This window comes from Bacillus rossius, chromosome 1, assembly GCF_032445375.1.
Source record: "Bacillus rossius redtenbacheri isolate Brsri chromosome 1, Brsri_v3, whole genome shotgun sequence".
Lineage (NCBI taxonomy): Eukaryota > Metazoa > Arthropoda > Insecta > Phasmatodea > Bacillidae > Bacillus > Bacillus rossius.
Genome location: NC_086330.1, coordinates 76063777 through 76087834, shown reverse-complemented (window position 1 = coordinate 76087834; position 24058 = coordinate 76063777). Strand labels below are relative to the sequence as shown.

The window sequence follows — 24058 nt, the reverse complement described above, 5'->3', positions numbered from 1 at the left end:
TTAACCTAACCTGAAAATATTAATATGTACTTTTTTTTTAGCTTAGAGATGTCGAAGAAAACTACTTTTAAGGAGAATTGGCTCAAGGAGTCACAGTTTCAGCATATCAAACCCTCTGCTAAAAACATAAATTCTGCGTACTGCACTTTGTGCTACAAAAGTATTCAACTCAGCAATATGGGCCGAAGAGCTCTCACCAGCCATGTCGAAGGAAAAAAACACATTCGCAATTCTGCCGTCAAAATAACACAATAAAAAAACCTTATTTTACCTCATGTTGTAATTTTTATATTACATTTAATCATATGCACGTTAATATTTATGGTATGTACTTCATAAGAAAGTCAGGGAATTTTTCTCTTAAATTTTTGGAAAACAGGGAAAAGTCAGGGAATTCTAAGATTCTATTTCTGTAGCAACCATGTTTTGTAATATTTAGTAATCTACCAATTCTCTATATTTGTGGAGGGACCTAACAAGGAGGGCATAGGCCCTTGCTACACCCTCTACACAAAATAAGTGAAATATAGGTGTCGTCGTGTTTGTCTCTCAGTTCAAGTTCTGTGCACTGAAAAGTGTAGTTCACCCAAAAATATGTACAAAGCTCCAACAAACAGGGAAAATTCTTAAGAATTTGAAAGTGTTTTCAAAACCTGGAAAACAAAAGAAAATTTACATTATATCAGTTACCAAATGTGATAAATAAATTTTAGTGCCTATGTGTTTCTTTTTGTCTTAAAACCAGTCTGTTTTTTAAACACAAATTCATGTTTTCATCATTTATTAAACTTAATTAAAATTTAATATTTTTAATGGGCAGTTTAGGTTGCATAGTATTGATGGAAATGATAACAGCTCCAATTGGGTATGTGCAGGAAAATAATTGTCAGTTTGACATTGTATGTATAGTTTGAAAAAATCTTGTTTTTTTTTTATTTAGGTTTTTTATGTTGGTGTGAGAGGAAAAGAATGTTTCGTTATACAGGTTCCCATCTTACTAAATGAAACCCCAGCGGTGCCGTGTGGTAGCATGTGTCGTGGTGGCTGGGTGCTGACGGCTCGGCGAGGGGGACACGGGTAGTCTGATGTTGTGTAGTCCTTGTTGCATGTCGGCAGTGGACTGGAGAGTGCGCCCACTCGTGCTGATCGTCAAGCTGTGGGCGCAGCACCACGACATCAACGATGCCAAGAACATGACCATCTCCAGCTACTCGCTCGTGCTAATGGTCATACACTTCCTGCAGTGTGAGTTCACCTCAAACCTGGGAAACACTGGATATTAGCTTATTTAAGTTACTAAGTTTTACTGTTGTCACCAGAATAAGACATGCCCTCGAATAGGTATCACACTCCTAATATTTACACCATAAAACAAAACAAAATTTTTTTTCAAATTGCACATTGTACCAAACTTTTTAAAAACAAAACATGGGATCATATTTTAAGTTTCTATTAAATATTTATTTAGAACTTACATGATTACCTTATTTACCCACATAGAGGTTCCCCATTTTATGCCGAATTTTAAATTTAAAAAAACATTGTGCTATCCTAATGCGAGTTTTTCTCTTTTAGCTAAAAATAATTATTATATTTGTGTGGTTGAATATGTTCATAAATAACAAGCCTATTTTGGTTTTTAATTATTATAAATTCACAATAAGTATAATTTGTTTAATTATCTCAGTAGTAGTATGAAGCTCCGTGAATAGCGTAGTTTTATACGTCTGCCGCTCATCAGGTTGACACTAGCAAGTGACATGTCTGCTGCGTAAGTGCAGTGAGGAGAGGAAAATCTGAAAAAGCAGCCAGAGAGAGAGTCATGGTGTGTCTGCATGTGTGTGTGTGCGTAATGCCATGAGTAGGGCTACGATTATATGGTGAATCGCGAAATCGCGAAATTTTCTGCGAATTTATATGGAAAATGTGAAAAAAGTGATTTTTAAGAAAAACCGCTAAATAAAACCGAAATTACACAATGCAAGTCTCTTATATTTTAATGTGAAAAGCTTGATAGTCAAGAATTTCCCGGGTCCTGGTTGATAAGCTGGAAGAATTTCCTGCCTTGCATTTCTACGTGCTTCCTCTAATCAGCTTTAGGGCGCCATCTGGTCAGCGTGTATGTTATGCAGGATGATAAGATTGATGCTCAATGGTAGTTCTAGCACGGTAAAACCTCTAAGTGCAAGGCTCTGAACTGGCGTGCAGTCATCTCGTTCCCTTCAGATAATTGTGAAATTTGAGCGGAGACCGTAACATTATATGGCGGAAAAATAAAGATAAAGGTGTAATGCATTTCCCTCTGATACTTCCAAGAAATTTGTAACGGGTTTTTTACACCTAAAACTTCGAAAACATGCCTTTTAGCCATTATATCTCCTCTAAATCCTCTTGATCCGATATCAAAAGAACCAGTTGGGCATTAACAAATTTTTAAAAGCTTTTCGTAAACAGACTCCAGTCGGATATCTAGTGTAGTTTGGAAATCGCGTAGGTTTTTCGTGGCTGTGCGCGGCACACGACTGTAGTTGTCATGCGTCACTGCCGAGAATGTTGTCAGGCAGGAAGGGCGAGTATAGTTAATGTGCGGTAAAAATGAATACTTTTACGGCCCTGCTAAATTTTTCCATTAAAGAAATTTTGAAGTTTCAGTGATTTTCCAGCAGAAATAATGTTGTGTAACTAACAAACAAATTGTATCAAAACAATTAATGGTAAATGGCTGTCGCGGAGGCCCTTAAGATTTTTTTCAATTTACCAGAAATGGACTATACAAACCTGGCTTTCGTAGCACGCAGTTTGTGAAGGGGAGGAAGGATGTTGACAGTTTCACATGCCAAAGGACGTTGAGGGGGAAGGGGGAGAGAGACACGATGGTTTGTATGCCTGGGAGGAATGAACCTTGAAGTCTGGACAAGGGAAGGAGAGGTAAGCCGTATGACGTCATGCATCCGCCGCCTGTGCTGCCGCCAGCCTGTCTAGACGAGATTCCCGCGCTTCCATTTACGTTGCACAAGCTACTGCTGCCGTATTTTTAAGCAAAATGTTTCTGATTTTTTTTCTCTTATACGAACATTAATACGATTATTATAAACCCACACAAAATATATGCTGTGTGTTAAATAATGGCTTATTATAAGCTTTTATTGTGAGTTTTACCATTTTTTCCCCAATTATTTTTGTTTTGGTGCCAAATTATCAGATTTTTTGACGGTTGCTGAGCATGTATGGTACTTTTTAAGAGAAAATGTTTAACCAGAACATTAAAATGTTGATAACATGTGATTCTAAACAACACAATAGGCCCAACTGCTATTTTTTTATGTCACAATCGTGAAATATATTGTGTAAGTACCATGAATAGCTTAAAAAACCCATCTTTTTTTAAATAACGAAATAACGACGAAATGTGTGGTTTTAAATGATGAAATCAGGTTCAAAATAAAACCATATAATATTGGCTGTAGCTATGATGCAACTTTACCAATCATAGTTTTTGCATGAGATTTCCACGCTTTCATTTGAACATTCTGTGATATAACTGCAGACATTGTTGAAGTTTAAAAGTGCACCTTTTATGTTTGTCCGGCCCCACACAAGTTTAGCCAGTAACATTTTATAGAAGGGACTGACAAAGAGCTGCCTGCCTTCTCTCTCCATAAGAATGGGATGAGTAAAAAATAAAATACAATAGATGAAAGAGAAATAAAAAATAGCAGTCTTTTTCTTTCTTTTTGTTAGGTGTTGCAGGAATTAGAGGGGTCATAAATATGAGGGGAAGAAGGGGCACATTATAACCGCCACACACCCTCCTGTAGTAAAGAGACAAAGAAGGACCGAGGGTCAGCACCAGTGCTGAATTTCTTATGAGCCAATTAGCGGAGACACTGAACACAAAGACTAAACTTGTATTGAAAACATATATATATGGTGTGACCCGTATTCAAGGGTGACTTTACAGTAAAAATATTGTCATCCTGTATATACACACTCACTTGCCTGTGTGTGCGCGCTCATGAGCGTAAGCGTGTGTATAATGCAGTTGCAACAACACACGTCTACATTTTTTTGGCTATTTTTAATTCTTTGTACAAGAAATTCTGCCAAAAATGTGTTCTAGTTATTGGGTATTTAATGGAAAAAAGTATTAGTGAAATGAAAGTGAAAGTATAATGAAAAAATTGTTTGTAATTAATAAATAGCAGGCAGCAAATAGTGACGCAGAGGCATGACAGGTGTGTGTTGCCGTGTGCAGGTGGGGTGACTCCCTCCGTGCTGCCGTGCCTGCACGACCTCTACCAGGGAAAGTTCTCGCCCCACTCGGATGTGCAGCACATCGACGTGCACGAGGTCATCCCGCCCTACTTCACCCTCAACCGCCAGCCGCTCGGCCAGCTGCTGCTCGAGTTCCTGCAGTACTACGCCTCGTTCGAGTGAGTGGCTCGTCCCGCCGCGGCCGGGTGTGCCCTGTAGCTAAAGGGACACGATCATGTGGTGGATTGCGATCAAACCGAAATAACGCCGGAAAATGTATCAGTACACCATAAAGCACCGAAATGCAAGTTAATACACCGTAAAGCACCAAAGTGCAACTCAAATTGTTAAATAAATTGGCATTTAGTACCAAAAAGGAATTCAAATAACAATACTTCAGTAAACGTAATTTATTTAGCAGCAAATTTGTACCAGAATGTGTGTATTAAAAAGATTGGGAAAAGATTTGCAACTGTTTTTTATAACTCAGTTTTACATTAGGACAGTTACATTTTCTAAACACACAAATACTTTCCAATTCATTTTTATAGTTCCGAATAATCATGCTTTTTAAAAGTTATTATATTTAAAATTGCTATATATAATATTCAAAATTTATAAGTACTGGTTTAATAGTATGCTAAAGTTATGAATAAATATAATTCATAATAAATAAAAAATTAACACTGAATCTCCTGTTTTTAAAAAGTAAATTATTCTAAAAATAAAACCATATATAGTAAAACCTGTTCCTTACGAACACCTGTATAGCGAATTCCTGTTTATAACTAAATCACGTCTTGGTCCCGCCAAAATCCTATACAAATACATATGTTTTTACCCTCTTGTAACGAAATAATTATAACGTGTGATTTTACAGAACTCCTCTATTACGAATTAACGAAATAAATGGAACTGTACAAAATAAACACAATTTTGCGGTGAAATACTTGAGTTCTGCTCAAATTTTAACGTAACGTAAACAATTGTGGACTGCCATCATGCTATGCATCATAGAACTATCCACACTACACAGAAGAGAGTAGTACGTCGCCAAAGAAGCAGCCGAAACAAAGATGACATGGTACAGTTGGTCGACTGCGCGCGATAAATTAGTCGCCAGTGCTGCGTGTCAATCTCTCGAAAGCACGAAAGTTGTGCGTGAATTCGATATCGGCAGTTGGTTTAGTCTATGGGTTTAGTCCGTGCTTTGTATGAATAATCTTCTTTCGTGAAATTTTTGGCTTTGTGTTCTGAGTTTATTGCTGCAAGTTTATTTCCGTCGTGTTCTTTTCGCGATCGCGATTAAACGACGATAAACGCGAAATCACCGTTAAATACAGTTTTTACGCGAAATCACCATAACACAGCGTTTTTACATGAAATTTTGTATTAAAACGCGAAATTTAAATACTGGGTAAAAGACTTGTCTCGTCAATGGTAAACAAACACCGCAACATGGCCGCCACTGAACATTCATCATAAATGCGCTAAAGCAAACAAAAGCTTACACGCTCACGTTATAATGTTAAACCCAAAAATATACTGTAAAAACACGCAAAACTATGGCATTTATTTTCCTTTCCGGCATAATGTTTGGATAGATAAGACAAACAGGCGAAGTTTTAAAGCGTACGCACACCGCTCGGGGCACTGACGTCAGCTTGGAACAGCGACACCGGATAAATACAAAAGCAAGCAGATGATTGGGTGAACGGTATTTGGAACAGCCTTACGTGAGTGGCCATATCACGTCAGCCGGGGGCGCTGGCATATAGGTGGAACAGCGTCGTAGTATCAAGCAGATTATCGGGCGAACCAGGCACAAGCATTTTAAATCACGCCAAAAAGCGGAAAAATGTAAACAAACATTCATTTTCGAATGGTGTGACGATGATGATTAGTTGGTCAACAGTTTTTATAGATTTTGTTGGGTCGTTACCACAACATGGAAATAACATAACGCCGAATGTCAAAATTTACCACACAGCCAAAATACCATAACGCTGAATGTCAAATTGACCACAACGCCGAAATAACAACTGAATGAATTTGTGTGTGTTTCTTAAATGTACCTTAACGCCGAAATACCACAATCAAACCTAACGTTGTCTAACCTAACCTTTGTGGCAGCCTAGTAATGACATTTTTCGGCGTTAGTGTATTTCAGCGTTGTGGTGCGTCCCCGATTTTGTTAAAGGGATTACATAATAGTTTTCCAGATTAGTTTATGGGAACAAACTAATAATCAGTGTCTAAATCAAAAGTATGAGTAGGTTCAAGTAAAATTATTTAACTTAAATAATTTCAGATATATTTACAGTAACACACACACATTTTTTTCTTTCAAGTTTTTAGCACCGCTTTTGTGTTTTTAAGTGAATTTTAACACCGCTTTTGCTAATTTTTAATGATGAAATCTGAAAATTTTATTTACCACTTTCAGGGGGCCCTAGCAATAAGTAGGCTATATGTATGTTGGATTTTATTGTTTTAGGCATCCTAATCAATTTTTTTTGTACAATTGTTTGTAAGAAACAATTGGACATTCGATTGTGTCCGGTTTTAACCACATACGAGGGTTAAGTGCAATCATCAGTACATACACGGAATTTTTTTTAGAAACTATGGACAAGAAAAAGAGAAAAAGACGTGAATTCGGCCTTGGATGTTTTGGAGAGATTTTTTCTGACGTCTGATACAAGTAGCTCTGCATCAAATCTTAAAATGTTGCGAGAACTTTAGTGTGGTGTTACTAATGAGTTAAGTAACCATACCAAGCAAGTATCTATTAAAGACTATTTTTCATAGCAGTAATATTAATTGTTTACATGTTTTTATTCTGTCCATGCTGTAGTTTAGGTATTTTCAAGTTAATGTGCCATTGGCTGCAACTAGTTCTGTTTGAGTGCTACAATAACTGCCTGTACAAACATTATGATTTCCTGCCCAGTTATTTTCATCTAGGTATGTATGTAGTATTTACATTGTATACAATTTGTTATTTCCCTAAATAAAACATGTCTTAATTTGCAATGTAATGCGAATAGTGTTAAAACATGACTCTTGATTCGGTGCAACATTAAATATGCATTTGTTATTTTATGACATGCTTTTTTATAATTTAGGGTTTCACCTCTTTATAAAGAAACCTCTCTATTACAAACATAACAAAATCAAGTCCCCTCAGTTTTGTTATACACAGATTTTACTGTAATTTTGTTCCTAACTACAGTATATCTCATTCATAGTTAGCCAAAGCTCTGATACCAATACCCTTATACGTCGCACTACAATCAACATTTATAATTATTAGCCACATGTTATGGATACATAGTTCATTGAAAATCAAATAAAATACTTGTTTCATGTTTTACTGTCTTATTGAAAGTACTATTTTGAAAATGGCTGGCCACATGGCCAGCCATTAACATCATTAGAGTAAGAGTTGGTGTGACAGTAACTCATTTATGTTGGAGAGATTAACGTGATTGATGAATGAATGAATGCAGTTCATCCAACCTGTGGCTGTTTGGAATTATCTCGGGTTGAAGGAATGTTGAAATGTGGAAAGTATATTTTAAGCAGGGCTTCAAACAATTGTGTGTTGTTATAGCCTATAGCAATAGGTGATCCAACTGCAGACAATTTAATTTTTTTTTAACAAAGAATGCAAACACTAGTCGTAGAGGTTTGTATTTTCAGTGTAACAGCTGAGAACTTCCAAGCACAATTTCACCATTTGTCAAGCTTTCAGGTATAGTCTGTGCTTGTAACTTGTCTCAAATTCAACCATCCTCAAAAGATTACCAATGGTGTACCCATCCTGTTGCCGCTGTTGTTCTTTCAACAGTGTTTGTGGACAACTTCATGTAGTTATCAGTTTTCATAATAATAAAAAAGTGAAATTTGGGAAATGGATACCATTTATGGTGGTGGTGGTGGTGGTGTGTGTGTGTGTATAAATTAAGTAAATAAACTGGCAACATAGCATTCAATTTGGCAACCTGGGGATGTGAGACTTGGAAGGGTGGCAGGTGAACATGTGATACGCTTTCAGTACGAGTTTGAACTTGGAGACATTTCGTTGTCCATAAAAAAAAAATTTTGTAAAAATTTTTTTTCGTGAAACAGTTTTTTCTAGTGTGTTATAAAACTGAGTGAGATCAATTTCAAGGAACTGCTTGCTATCTGATTTTGCTTCAGACTTAGGCACAGTGCAACGGAAACTTTTGCAAAACTTCAGCAGGCCTATGGAGACTGTGTTTTGTCAAGGGCCCGGGTTTGTAGTTGGTTTAAGGTATTATTAGCGGAAAGGCAGTCAATTGAAGATGAGCCATGAAGCGGAAGGCCTTCATCTTCAAGAATAGATCAAAACATCAACATAATCCAGGATCTTGTGCGTTCAGATCATTGGTTGACGGTCAGAATGATCGAGGAAGAGTTGAATTTGACTAACACCACTGTTCATCAGATTTTAATCAATGAATTGGTGATGAGAAAAGTCTGCGCAAAAGTGGTTCTAAAAAACCTTTCGCAGAACAAATAGAACATCAGGAGAGAAGGGTGCTTTGACTTTTTGTAGTCGATTGAAAACAATCTCCATTTTCTGAAATGTGTCGTCATCGTGACGAGTCTCGGGTGTGTATGACCCGCAAACCAAGTGCCAGAACATGAAATAGCACACTTCAACCTCTCAAGGCTGAAAAAAGCAAGAATGAGCAAGTCGAAAATCAAATGCATGCTGATTTGCTTTTTTTGATATCCAGGGAATTGTCCACAAACAGTTTGTGCCTCAAGGCCAAACAGTCAGTCAACACTTTTACCGAGAGGTTCTTGGAAACCTTCGAAAAAGTGTCATGCATGTTAGAATAAACATCAAGAACACCTAGGTGTTGGATCACGAAATGTGCCTTGTCACACAACAATTTCAGTAAACAAGTTTTTGGCCAGTAAAATCATTCCTGTAGCTCCTCAGCCGCCTTATTCACCTGACTGGAATCCTTGTGACTTTTTACTCATCCCGAGATTGAAAATTCACTTCAAGGGACATCAATTTGAACACTCTAAAACATTCAAATGGCTGTAACCAACCAGCTGAAGGCTATTCCAGTATCCTAGTTCCAGCACTCCTACGCGGACTGTAAGAACCGTCTCCAGCCCTGTGTAGCTTCCCAAGGAAGTTATTTTGAGGGGGACAATATTGAATTATAAATCTATTCAAATAAAAAAATTGTATAAATAGTCACATTACTTAATTTACACACCTCGTATGTTGGAAACTAATGCCTGTTGAGAATGTGGTGTGTTGAAATAGAACTAAAGTTTTGGCCACAAGAGTCGCCTTCTATAATGCTCGGTTTGTAGTTCCTGGTGTAATCTACTTGTTGATTCCTATATGCTGTTTTTGCAATAATATCTAAAGTAGTTTATCTCAAGAAGTTGAATGATTACAACTCTTTTTGGAAACATAGGAAATAAATGTTGATTAATTTGGAAGTTAAAATTTTATCTTGTATTGATTTTTTGGGGGGGGAAAGTTTCTTTTTTTTTTTTTAACCACCCCTAAATAATGCACATCTTATTATTAATTAAATACAAAAGGTTTTTTTTAGTGATGGTTCGAATCCCATTTTTCTCGAATCCGAATCCCAAACAGTACCTCGAATCCACCCCTCGAATCCGAATCCAGTTCTCAAGGGTTAATTATAAAATAATTTATAAGTTAAGAGAAAAATTTAAACATTATGCAGAATTATTTAACCCTTTAAATTTTTATTTAAAAAAACAAGGATTTTGACACGGTCTGGATCAAGATGATTCCGTTTTTGGTCACATATGTTTCCTGCAGTGCTGAACAAACGTTCAGAGAACACTGTCGCAGGTGGTGAAAACAAATATTTTTTGGTCAGTTTATGTAGCCTGGGTGAACATGCAGACTGAGTTTTCCAGTATTCAAGAATGTTTATTTCTGGGTTAACTGTAGGATCACGTAAGAATCTGGTCACTTCATCAATTGCTGTAGAATCCGACTTGGTGGATTTAAGGAATTCAGGCATTATCTGTGAGTACAGTGATTCATGTATCCACAGAAATCGGAAAACAAAATTCAACATCCGACGGAACAATATTGTTACGATCGCGCTTGGCTGCAGTGCTTGGCGTCGCCGCGCTCGTTCGGCCTGTCTGCGCCCCCTTCCACCTGCATCCTCTCCCTGGTATCTCGTGCCATACTATCTCGCGACATCCTGACTGTCGCTGCGCGCACCTGCCTCAGATCGAGTTACTTAAGGGAGGCCGCACTGCGGAATGGAGGGACTCAGACATGTTTATCGGTGTGTTTTGTGGGAACCCGATGCTTGTTGAGTTTATCGGCGTTCTTTGAGCAGCCGCCGCATCCTTCGAGGACTCACGACGCGTTTCTGGGCATTTCGACGACGAAGGTCGCGCGATATCTCGGAGACATGCCCGATTGTTCTGGACAGGAACCCAAGGGCTATTTAAGGAGGTTGGGCCGACCTTCGAGTCAGTAAGGAGTTCAGTGGGGAGTTCTCCCGCGGCGGAGTTTCCGGGCGATAGTGCCGCGGGTGCGGCAGAGTGGCGAAGTCCTTGGACGAAGGTTCCAGGGCAGGGAGTGAGTTCAGTGGAGTCGGGAGTTTTCCCGCGGCGGGAGTTTCCGGGCGATAGAGTCGCGGGCGCGGCGGAGTCCCGAGTGAAGTTGCGAGCGAGTCGTCGTGTGGGATCTCGGCGAAGGGTGCGACGGCGGCGGCGGAGTGCGGCGACGGAGTCCCGCGGCGGAGACCCACGAGGGGTGCTGCGGCGAGAGTTGCGCCAGAGGTGCGGCCCAGCGAGGTGTGCGGAACGAGTGTCTGGGGAATTAACATTTCTTTAAGTGTAGTTAATTATTTGCCATCTTAGAAGATTAATTGTAAGTGACAAGTAGTGGTAATAAATAAAACTGTGTGTGTGATAAAAAATCTTTAATTGGGCTATCCTTACGAACCCGCAGGTAAATCGTAACATTTTGGTGTCAGAAGTGGGATAGCCCTAATTAATAGATTTAGGATTCAGTTTTATTAGAATAAAGTTAAGAAATAGGATTTAGTTTTTCGAGAGTAAAGTTAGCATTTAGAAATTTAGTGAATTTGTAACTTTCTAGAGCTAGTTTGAGTTTACTGTAGTCAGTGATAGTTTTGAATGTAATAGAGTTATTGTTATTTTAATTAGAAGGTTCGTCTAGGTCATTTAAAATTAAGAACAGTAATTAAAAAATGATTATTATTTAGGTTGTTTAATTATTAGTAAATGCTTTAGAGAGAGATGGCTACTGAAGGGCTTACTGACGAGCAATACAAGGTGATAAGGGGTGCCCTAGAAGAAATAAGAGCCACTTGGGAGAACTATAACAAAGAAATGTTAGCCAGTATGAAGAACTATACGGAAGAAATGGTAACCAAAATCGAGAACTTTACAGAAGAAATGAAGAGTGGAAGGAAGGAGAGTAAGAACCACTATGAAGAAAAGAAGAGCTGGTCAAATAATAGCCTAGAGGAAATGAAGAAGGGTCAGGATGAACTGAAGCATGGCCAAGAAGAAATGAGGAATGAAATGAAGACCGAAGTGAAGATAAGCATAGAAGAGAAGAACAGCCAAGAGAAAAACAGCGAAGAGAAGAACGGCGAACAGAAGACCGGTCAGGAGAAGAACAGCGAAGAGAAGAACAAAGAAATGAAGAACAGCGAAGAGTTTAATAGTGAAGAGAATAACAGTGAAGAGAATAAAGTAAAGAGAATAAAGTAAAGAGAATAAAGTAAAGAGAAGAACAACAAAGAGAAGACTAGCGAAGAGAAGACTAGCGAAGAGAAGACCAGCGAAGAGGAGACCTGCCGAGAGGAGACCAGTCAAGAGAACAGTGAAGAGAACAGCGAAGAACACTGCGAAGAGGACATTAGCCAAGGAGAGGAGAACAGCCAGGACATGAAGATGAAAGAAGAGCTGAAGAAAAGCATAGAAGTAGTGAAGATGAGTTACAAAGTAAAGAATATTGAACAAGAAGAAATGAAGATAAACCAAAGAGAGAGGGCAAAATTCACAAAAGAGCTGAAGAAAAGCCGAGAAGAGATGTACATGAGTCAAGAAGAGATAGAGAAGTTCAAAGAAGAAACGAAGGAAGACCAAGAAGAAACACAGGAAGACCAAGAAGAGGTGAAGAAGGACCAAGAACAGGGGAATAAAGAACGAGAAGAGAAAATGAGAACACAAAGAGTGAAGAAGATGGTGCAAGGAGTAACTGAAAGCAGTCCAGACGATATTCATAAGAACAAAGAGGGAATGAGGAACCAAGAAGAGACGAAGAAGAGCTGGGAAGAAATGCTTTGTGAACAAGTAGCTACGAGAGAAAAAACAGAGAGAAAAAGGGAAGAAACAAGCGAACCATTGGGAGGCAACGAGCAATGCTCTCAAGAGAATCGGGTCCGTCCAAGGCAACGGTCGGCCCGTCTCGGGCAGCTGACTGAACGACATTGGTCATCAGCAACGCAGAAGTGTCACTGGGTGACGAGAGAAGCAACATCTACTGCGAGAGAGGGTTACCTGGTGAGACTGTACAGCCCGCGATGGAGAAAAGGCAGGAGGCCTAAACTTCGAGTAGCATGGGGACCTCCAGGAGGAGATGCATTACCTGTTCGGGACGAACAGGTTTAAGGAGGGGGCAATGTTACGATCGCGCTTGGCTGCAGTGCTTGGCGTCGCCGCGCTCGTTCGGCCTGTCTGCGCCCCCTTCCACCTGCATCCTCTCCCTGGTATCTCGTGCCATACTATCTCGCGACATCCTGACTGTCGCGGCGCGCACCTGCCTCAGATCGAGTTACTTAAGGGAGGCCGCACTGCGGAATGGAGGGACTCAGACATGTTTATCGGTGTGTTTTGTGGGAACCCGATGCTTGTTGAGTTTATCGGCGTTCTTTGAGCAGCCGCCGCATCCTTCGAGGACTCACGACGCGTTTCTGGGCATTTCGACGACGAAGGTCGCGCGATATCTCGGAGACATGCCCGATTGTTCTGGACGGGAACCCAAGGGCTATTTAAGGAGGTTGGGCCGACCTTCGAGTCAGTAAGGAGTTCAGTGGGGAGTTCTCCCGCGGCGGAGTTTCCGGGCGATAGTGCCGCGGGTGCGGCAGAGTGGCGAAGTCCTTGGACGAAGGTTCCAGGGCAGGGAGTGAGTTCAGTGGAGTCGGGAGTTTTCCCGCGGCGGGAGTTTCCGGGCGATAGAGTCGCGGGCGCGGCGGAGTCCCGAGTGAAGTTGCGAGCGAGTCGTCGTGTGGGATCTCGGCGAAGGGTGCGACGGCGGCGGCGGAGTGCGGCGACGGAGTCCCGCGGCGGAGACCCACGAGGGGTGCTGCGGTGAGAGTTGCGCCAGAGGTGCGGCCCAGCGAGGTGTGCGGAACGAGTGTCTGGGGAATTAACATTTCTTTAAGTGTAGTTAATTATTTGCCATCTTAGAAGATTAATTGTAAGTGACAAGTAGTGGTAATAAATAAAACTGTGTGTGTGATAAAAAATCTTTAATTGGGCTATCCTTACGAACCCGCAGGTAACAATATTTTGTAGTTACCAACTTGACATTTGTTTAAAGTCCCAAATGAAGGTAAACGCTTTCCTGAAATATTGAATGGAAACTGAAAGGCGCCATCTTGACTTCAATGGTTTTAGGCCATAAGAAATATTGTTGTACGTCTTTTAAAATTAAGCCTCACTAAAGCATAGTGATTAATATGCCCAAAGTTAAAAGTGACGGGGTGTTTTCTCTAGTTTACCCATTAAATTTTTTTATATTAATATTAGTTATTTTTTATGTTGCTCAAAATGATTGGTTAACAAATTCATTGGTTGGCCATCATGTAATTCTCAGATAATACATATTTTAACGTTGGTAGTCTACACAAACCAAACTTGGTCCTAAAAAAAATTCATAAATAGAATGTGTATCAGAATATTTAAAATTGAATTGCGATTAAAATAATAATTGTATAATGTATTAATTTTTGTCATTCATTATTTCATTGTTATTACTGCGTGTGCGACCGTAACTTGTGATGAAAGTCTGGATTATTGTTGTATTACTAAGTAACAGATTTCTCGGTAAAGTTTTTTTTTTTTTAAAAAATCATATTTAATCTAGATCCTAAATGTGCTTTATTTTATTTTTTAGCATATTCTGAGAATACATATGTGATTTGTGCCTTATTTAATGCCAATGTAGCGACAATGCATCCATGTTCATGAATATAAAGTAAGTTTCCCAAATCAGTACGTGCTTCATAATATTTTTTATATAATAACGAATTAAAAGTACAATACAGTAGAACCTCGTTAATCCGTGATGCGCTAATTCGGGAATCGGATAATCCGGGACGATTTAAAAGAGAAGTAAAAATTGTCAGCGCTTAAAATTAACGTCACGCGGGCCGGCGGCCGGCAAACACTACAAGCCATCACGTGGGCCGCCAAACTCTGCAACGCTGTTTGTACCGAGCCTTTGTGTCGCCCCCCTTTCTGCTGTCACATTTGTCACTCTTTAAACTTGAGGGGGATGTCCTGACTTCTGCTTCCCGTCTCCCTTTGTTTGTTTCCACCCGCCAACGCACGGCAGGCGCCTGGCGAGTGACGTGTCTGCCTGGCATTCGGCTGTACGAGGAGGAGGGGGGGTGCAAGGTCAGCACGATCTTATCTTTCTCTCTTCTGCTGTTGTAAATGACCGTGAATTAATGGCTAGGCAGTGCTGTATTTTTTTAAGCCGCGACACTAATTCGAAGACGGCCGGCCCTTACCGTGAACGGCCGTAACCCAGCTGCACGCCGGTGTCTGAGAAGCTTGACCAGACCTTCCGGGCTTTTAATCGCTAGTCCGTGAAATTCGGTAATCCGTGATTATCTCGGTCCCGACCATCACGTATTAACGAGGTTCTGCTGTACCTCAATAGGATGTGTTCCAAGGAAAACGTAAACAGGCCAAGTAAATTGTAAGCATTTAAGTTTTTAAAGTACTACATTTACATCAATATTTTTCCTCGAATCCCGAATCTTTTCCCTCGAATTTCGAATCTTTCGAATACTTGAGATTCGGTGGGATTCGAGGATTCGACCGGCCCATCCCTAGTTTTTTTGTATCCTCTTCATCATTTACTTCTTTTTTTTTCCAAATTGAACACACATCTCATTATTACACATTGCCATGTTATAATTTATGGAGTATAGATATTTCTTGAGGGATCAAAGCAATCAAAGACCAAGTCCTTTTTTGTTAAATTCCTTTTTATTGCATGTAATTCATGTTAAAGTGAAAAACATTTGTTCATTATATAGAACAGTACTTCAATGTTTGGACACTTAGAAACATCATTTGTCCCAAGCCAGAGCACTTGGAGCTAGTTTCTCAAAATGAGTTAGTAGTCTTGATCTAGTTGTGGTCTGAACCAATGGCATTTAGCTATTATATTTATGTTTGTAAGTCTGATCTGGTGACATTGGTTAAAGCCTCAGTCTTATGAGCCTAAGGTTTGAGATATTTTCACTTGGAAAAAGGGGGAAAGACATGAAGATTTCATAGTGTTCGTAATTGTTTGCCAACTCATAAACTGTGGTGGAATTAATTTTTCATTTGGTGTTTCATTACATAGTCAAACAGACTAAAAAAATAGTCAAATTCAAGATTCTGTTAAAAATAAATTTAAAAGTGTAGAGAAAACTAGGCCAGATGTGAAAATGTTGGAGGCTATTTCTTTCAGAAAATGTAAAAATAGATATATTATTTAAAAAAAAAATTTGTCAGGGAAAATTAATATTTTGGTTAGGGAAATTTTTGTACAGACTTTTGTGGACACACTTCTTAGTTTGGAAGTTTTTGACTTTCAAGTTGGCAACTCATTAGTTACAGCCTGTACGCGGTGTCGGTTCGGCTGGCTTCCCGGATCCCTATCGAGGACTGCCGGAGAGCCCGCACTTACAAGAACGACCCACACCAGTGGAAGTACCTGTGCATAGAAGGTGAGCTGAGCCACAGGACAGGTTTTCTGAAGTCCAACGAGCTAGTACACCCTTGGCCACGTTGAAAACAAATGCTAGGGTGGGCCGTTAGAATGGCCAGTATTGAAGCTATCTGTAGTAGAAGTATATGATCTAGATGCTTGGCACAGATTCCACGGTTTATAGTCTCAATTTCTTCCACGAAAAATCAAGCTTGAACGTAATCATATTTATTTAAGTATTGGGAAATTGCAAATACTCGAATGTCTGTATTTTTAGCTGTAACTTAATGTCATTACCGTGTTTTCTTGTATAATCGTCGCACATTTTATTCTAAAATCAATTTTGAAAAGTAGGGGTGCAAAGAATATGAGGAAAAAAAATTTTTTTTAGGTAAAGTTATTCATAAAAAGAAAACCCGTTCATGGAAAGTACGTTTATTTAAAAAAATATGGAGTATACAAGAGCATGCCAAACAATCTATATTAATAATTCCTTAAACAAAAACCTTTCTTCAACTTTAAATAGAAAAACCAAAACTCTAACGCGAACGCAAGCCACTTGAATCTGACGTGAACTAACTTGTCGTACTACACACTTACCATGAAAGAATGCGGGCTATCACGCGCTTTATACGGGAAGCAACATAACCAAACATGAATGATGCGCTGGCTACATTTTTATAAGCGGTACGCCGTGGCAACGCAGACAATCAGATAAAGGAAATAACGTTTAAAAACGTCTTTATAAGAAAATTTACACATCAAACAACTTCGTATTTCCGTTAATTAAATAAATAAGTGGTAATGACCGAAATTAAATTTTAGATTATACCTACACCGCGGCAATGCAGACGATCAGATAAAGGAAATAACGTTTAAAAACATCTTTATAAGAAAATTTACACTAGTGATGCACCGATTATGCAGCCGGTTAATCGGCAACTGCGATTATTGACCCAATGCCGATTAATCGTAATCGGCGATTACCAGGTTAGGTTATAACCGATTGCCGATTATTGTAAAATTTGTTGCTGAAACCCATACGACTTGAAAGAAAAGAAAATATATTTAAAGTTTAAACCTTAAGAGGCTACTCCAGTGTTTCAGGGGCACTACGCAACCCGTGTTAATATTATAAGATTCAATGCTATTTTCATTTTGCTTATAACTAATTAACTAATATAGATTTCGAAATGATGCTTGCTTGATATGTAAGACAACGATGCTCTTATCAAAGCCCCTTTCTTCAAAAAAGTGCATAAATTATTGTTTTATACTAATCTTTACTAATATGCATAAGTGTATTGTCTAGGTTTTATGCACGTTTTTGAAGAAAGGGGCTTTGATAAGAGCATCGTTGTCTTACATATCAAGCAAGCATCATTTCGAAATATATATTAGTTAATAAGTTATAAGCAAAATGAAAATAGCATTGAATCTTATAATATTAACACGGGTTGCGTAGTGCCCCTGAAACACTGGAGTAGCCTCTTAAGTTCTTGAATTTAAACTACAAACGGCTGAAATCTCTTAACGAATATGACCGTGGAAGGTAGGGAATGTCAACGTCTTGGAGTGTACATAGATACACTCGCCTAATAATATTTGCTTTTTTCGTGAATTGTGCTCGTACATACATAACTGCCCCGTATTACTATTTACAGTATTTACCCCTTTCAGTTCAATTACTTACTGTACAATTTATCCTGTTAATTTAACGTCGTGAATGGTTTTAGTCACAATATTTACCATGGCCACAGCCAAATCACACACGTGATTTCTTCGCACAAAATATTTAGTTAAGAAAATAAATGCATTTTTAAAGTTGTCACAATCCACAATATGGCAAATGTTACTTATATTAGTAAAGGTAAGTCTGGAAAAAAAAATTGGACATGGTATCGTAGAAACGATGCGCCTAACTAATTTTCATTGCGTACCGTATGTCGGCCATGTTTGTTATGTATGATGTGAGGTTGGAACGGACAACACGCACAAATACACAATAGCACAATCGGTTCACATTCCACTGCCGCTACATAATTCCCTTTCTCAAAGGATTGAGAAAAGTAGGCTCACGTGATGCTAATTAGTAATTAATAAACTGAAATGGTGATTATTTGGCATTTTTTTAAATTTAGTTCTTTTTAGTCATTAACAGGAGTTACTAAAATAAAATACCAAATTGCAACCATAATGTTTGCACAAGTGACGATCAGAATTGAAGTTGGCAACACTGCAATAGTAATTCATGAATATCGAATACTGTAGTTTTTTTTTCGTAGACAATGGCCATTAACGTAAACACATTGTAGTTTAGCTTTGTATTTTGATTGTTAATCAACATAATGACGTCTTCAAGATCGAAAAGTGACATATGGAAATTTTTCTCGGTGGATTTAATAAGTGAATCTAAAGCAAAATGCTTAATATGTGGAACACTCATCTCACGAGGCAGTTGCGGGAACCGGAAGTCGTACACAACTACAAACATGTGGAACCACGCAAAAAAATTTCATTCCAGTGAAGTGATTTCAGAAAAAATAAATAAAAGTTGGGAAGTGAAGTAGATGATCCTGATGTCACTCCTAGACCACATGAAAAACGTGCACTGTCACAAACAACACTACCAGCCATGGTATCAAAAAAAAATAAAGTACTTGCCCACTGATCCAAGAGCACAAGAAATGACTTGAGCTGTTGCAGAAATGATCTGTTGACATGCAGCCAGTCAATATTGTCAACAACAAAGGGTTTAAGCTACTAATGGAGAAAGCAGTACCAAAGTATGATCTTCCTTCCAGGAAACATTTGAGTACTGTAGTTATACCATCTATGTTTGAGGATGTTAAACGACGAGTAAAACAAAATGGCGTTCAAGTAGGAATATTTAGTAAAAAACTTTGTTTTTTATTTCAACTTTACGCAAAAACTGATAATCGGTAATCGTAATCGGTAATTGCAATTATTAGTGTAATAATTGGTAATCGGTAATCTTAATCGGCAAAGTATAATCGGTGCATCACTAATTTACACGTAAAACAACTTCGTATTTTTGTGGTAATGACCGAATAAATATTAGATTTCTACTTTAAAATACATTGTTTTATACGGAAAAGATACCTACTCAAAGCGCTCGGCATCTACTAGCAGGACCAAAAACATCATGCGATGTTTACGCGAGAAGTTTTTTATCCCAATTTTGACAGCCTAAAATATGGTTGCGACGATTACGCGCGTGCGACCATTGTGCGATAAAACACTGTATTTACAATTACAGTTAAACTTTATTAAGAAGTTTTTCAAGGTACTGCGATATTTAAGTAGAGCTGGGCTTTCCCAAAACATAAGATTTTTGACGTGACGTCTAATAAATCGATGAACGCCGGCTGCACGCATGAAAAAGTGTCCCATTCATTACGCTCATTGTTCCGTTACGCTGTGTTCCATTACGCTGTCGGCGAGTGCAGTAATAATAGGTTATGTTACAATTTACTAAAAAAATTATGGTGATTATTGATTACTGGTGATATTTGATTACAATTTATTTATATGAAAACTTGTTCATAATTATATTTAAACTTTATAGCTAAACGCCAGTTTTTAAAATTAATTACAAGTCATCTACACGTGAACTGTTTCGTCGTCTGTTTATAAAGTGAAGTAAAAAGTTAATGTGATTTTCATTGCTTATTACAACAACAATTTCTGCAATAAAGGTTAATTATTCTTGCATTTTAAAAATCTGATTACTAGTATAATTTCAAGTATTTATTCTTTTATTATTAAAATAAAAATTCAATTTTATTCATAAAAGTATGCAATCATTTCATCAATGTTTTGTTATGACGTCACGTTAAACTATCGTCCGTAAACAGACAACCAATTTTTTGTTTATTTTTACAGTTTTCCTAAAATTTAAAGTGTATAATTGCTAGATATGGACCTTCATAATTCAGAAGGGCAAGATTTTTCCTTTGAAATATGTAGTATGGAAATATTTGCATTTTATAACCTCAAATAATTCCTGTGGAATATATTTTTTACCGCCCGAAATTGTTTGAACCAAAATTCTTAACCTGCCTAGCTCAAATATTTAGACATATTAATTTCACAGGGAAAACTTATTTTAAGAGTAAAATTGTAGGAATTTAAAGTCTGATAGGTAAAATGCTAACTTGTTTTCAGTTTATTATTTAGGAAATTTTTATAAGTGGGATATTTTTAAGATGATTTTACTATGAAATGATGTTCTTAAAATTTGGTTTTTGGACCAAATAATGCATAAATATGTAGTGAAAATAAAATTATTAAATCTTTTTAATGTACCAAATAAATTTTAAGCATAATATTGTTTGTTTTTTTTAATATCTAATTTCTGGATTTCATGTATTAAATTGTTGCTATGAATTTAAAAAAAAATGCCAAATTTTGTGTATTAAAATTTTTTGGCATTCAATATTAGTTATCTAATATCATTGCAACTTTACAAGTACCTAGTGGTTTTATATTATTATTTTATTACATTTTGTAATTTTATAATTTAAAACAGTAACTGTGTTTTGCTGTATTATAGAGAATAAAAAAGAAATGTGGTATCTGTATGTAATATATTGGCAGCGTAGGTTGGTATCTGGGGCATCAGGAAAAGCTGGTATCGGCCCAGCCCTTGAAAAAATACTTAAAACTGCCTTGACTTACAACCAAGTATTGGTTGTGTAGAAATTTGGAAACTGTGAAATATTAGAAAAATTAATATTTAATAATCTACCGAAGGAAAGGTACTGAAACATGTTTCTTCCATGTACGGGATCAGCATGGTTGAATACCCCCAAATATAATTTATTGTTGGCATTGTTCACATAGAATTAACTTGATTATGAACAGTGAAATTGACATGATACAATGAGTCTGCGATACTTTGGAAAACTTTAAACTTGAGTTGAATATGTTGGTATTTAAAGCACTATTTTTAATATAAAAAATAAATTTTATAACTGCTAAACTTTTTAGTATAGCCAAGACAAACATACTGTTCTTAACATTGCACTAACTGTTGCTTTGTGGTTGCAATCCAGCAAAGAGACACACACCAGTTATGTTTCAGTCTCTCAAGATCCAAGCATACTGTGGTAAGCTGGATGAAGTAGTTCAGTCTTGATTTTATTGTCTATATGTTTTGTCTAGAGACGTAAGAGACTGCAAAATCCATAAAAAAAACTAAACAATTAATAATGATTCACTTGTGAACAACTCGATTGGCAGCAAGCATGCACAATAGCACAACTTACCGCCATGATGGTTGAACAACAACTGTTGCTTCGTTGCCAGAAGCTGCAGGGCTACCCACCTTGGCAGGCAGCCAACTTGAAAACTTGGTGCTGCTAGCAAACAGCACGGGAAGTTCAAAATTAAAACATTTCTAACACTCTCACTAAATTAACACACAATATTTACAAGTCCAAACATTACTGCCCGCCTTGAAATGTCCCATTTTAACAATTGCAGAGCTGCCAACCATTACGGATTTTCCGTAATTATTACGGAAACGAGGCTTTGTGCTGCACGGTAACGGAAAAAATTCCGTTTCTGCTGTGCTGTTTCGTGAACGCAGTTCGAATACATCCCGTGGTTGCGAAAGAACGGAACTAGTATGTGTGCGCATGTACTGTCGAAATAAGTAGATTAATTCTCGTGTTTTAAAATAATAATGGGATTTTATTATGTCCGCTGTACGACACAACTAGTACATATTCTCGGACTTTTCGTTTGTTGGCTACAATAATTTTTGTACGGTACTTTGGCTAACCTGTGTTGTTTTAATTTTTTTTGAAAGCCATTTTTTTCATCATAATTGTTCTTCAGTGCCGGTTGTAGAAATGAAGCGTGTGACAGAACAAAAGTGTTTTTGGGGGGAAAAAAAGAACGCAATTCTTCAAAACTTTTGACCTAAACTATTCAACAGAATGGCCTTGCTTGTTGTCTTCAAATGTTTTGGAACACCACGCGTTTTGTAATGTATGCACGTGTGACTTTTCGATTGCACATGGTGGAAGGGATTACTGTAGACGGCATATTGAATCAAAGAAACATGCGGAACATTTTATAGCCATGACGAGCAATAAATCTATATCGTCATTTTTTCGCTACATCTGAAGAAACGAAAGTAACGAATGCAGAGTTATTGTTTACAAGTTCTTTTGTTTGTCTTCTGTTGTTTGTTTACAAGACAGTTCTAATCCAACCAGGATAAAAGAAGCAAATAAAAAGACAGTTGTTTACAAGTTTAACTTTGAATACTTTGAATTGAAGGTTCAAAATTTCCAGTAAAATTATTGACATTTCTTACATATTCAGATGACTGCATTGTTCAAATAGTTTTTTTTTTTTTTATTCATTAATTTGTATTGTATTCATAAACATAGGCCTATATTTTTCATTTATTTTGCATATTATTGTCCTTGTTTTATCTTGTGTGTGTCATAATTTCCCAGGAAAAATTTATCGAGTATTATTTACGCGTACTTTTTTTCATATAATTGTCATTACTGGTGGGTGTGATTTGAGGTTGGCAGCTCTGCAATTGTACGGTAGCGGGCAGAGCTTCACCACAAGACGCTTCAAAGTTCCACTAGAAGTCTGAATAGTAGCCACTCTGGCAACATCATCTTTCCCAGGGTAGAGCTCCACGATGCGCCCCAAGCGCCACTGTAGAGGTGGAAGTCTGTCTTCTTTCAGGAGCACAAGTTGGTTGGCAGTGGGACTAACTCCCTGCTCATTGCAATTCTGCTGCTGTTGGAGCATGTGTAAGTAATCCCTGTGCCAACGATGCCAAAAGTCCTGTTGGAGGCGTTCCAAAAGTTGCCAACGTTTAAGGCGGTTTAGCCATACATCCCTCAAGTTAGGCTCTGTTAGTGCGACCAGTGGCTCCAGGGTTAAGAAATGGCCAGGGGTTAGAGCACTGATGTCATTGGGATCAGAGCTCAAAGGGCACAGGGGTCTCAAGTTCAACGTAGCTTCCACCTGCACTAGAATGGTGTACAGCTCTTCAAATATGAGTACTTGTTCACCAATAACTTTACTTGAATGACTTTACCCCGGCCTCCAACAAACCACCAAAATGGGGAGCAGCAGAATGATTAAAATGCCACATGACACCGAGCTGGGACAACGCATCAGTGACAGCCTGCTGGTGTGGTGCCGACTACAGAAGTTGCTGAAGTTCCTTCAGACGATTGTGAGTTCCGACAAAGTTGGTCCCACGATCACTGTAGATATCAGATGTTCTCCCACGCCTGGCAAGAAAACGTTTGTAGTCTCCAATAAAGGTATCAGTGGACAGGTCTGAAGCTAGTTCTGCCTTTGTAGCGAAGCAGACAAAAATACAAAGGTAAGTCTTCAAAACCTTTGCCCCACGGACCCGACCAAGTTTAACCATAAAAGGACCAGCATAGTCAACTTCTACTTTGGCAAATGGTTTAACCTGTTGCACTCTCATAGCTGGAAGATCGCCCATGAGAGGTGTGCTTGCTACTGGTCTTTGCTTGAAACATGGAATACAGTGATGCAAGCAGCGAGAGATGGCATCCTTATCTGCAAGAATCCAGAATTGTTCTCTAAGACTTCCTCTAAGTATCTGAACTCCAGGATTTCAAGATAGTGGTTTATAATGAGATCAGTCAAATTGTGAGATTTTGGAAGCAGCACCGGGTGCTTCTGCTCAAAGGGAACACTGGAGTGAGCTAAACGACCACCTACCCTTATCAAGCCACAGTCATC

The 24058-nt window shown here is 38.2% G+C and overlaps 1 protein-coding gene across 4 annotated transcripts in view; it reads left to right on the top strand.

The window, feature by feature from the left end:
• Positions 1-24058, top strand: part of LOC134538071 (poly(A) RNA polymerase gld-2 homolog A-like) — a 61124-nt gene that overhangs the window by 21282 nt on the left and 15784 nt on the right. For all 4 annotated transcript variants that reach the window (XM_063379071.1, XM_063379083.1, XM_063379081.1 and 1 more), the window contains exons 9-11: positions 1117-1245; positions 4256-4433; positions 16183-16298. In XM_063379071.1, coding sequence (XP_063235141.1) covers positions 1117-1245; positions 4256-4433; positions 16183-16298 — 423 coding nt within the window. The remainder of the gene's footprint in view (positions 1-1116; positions 1246-4255; positions 4434-16182; positions 16299-24058) is intronic.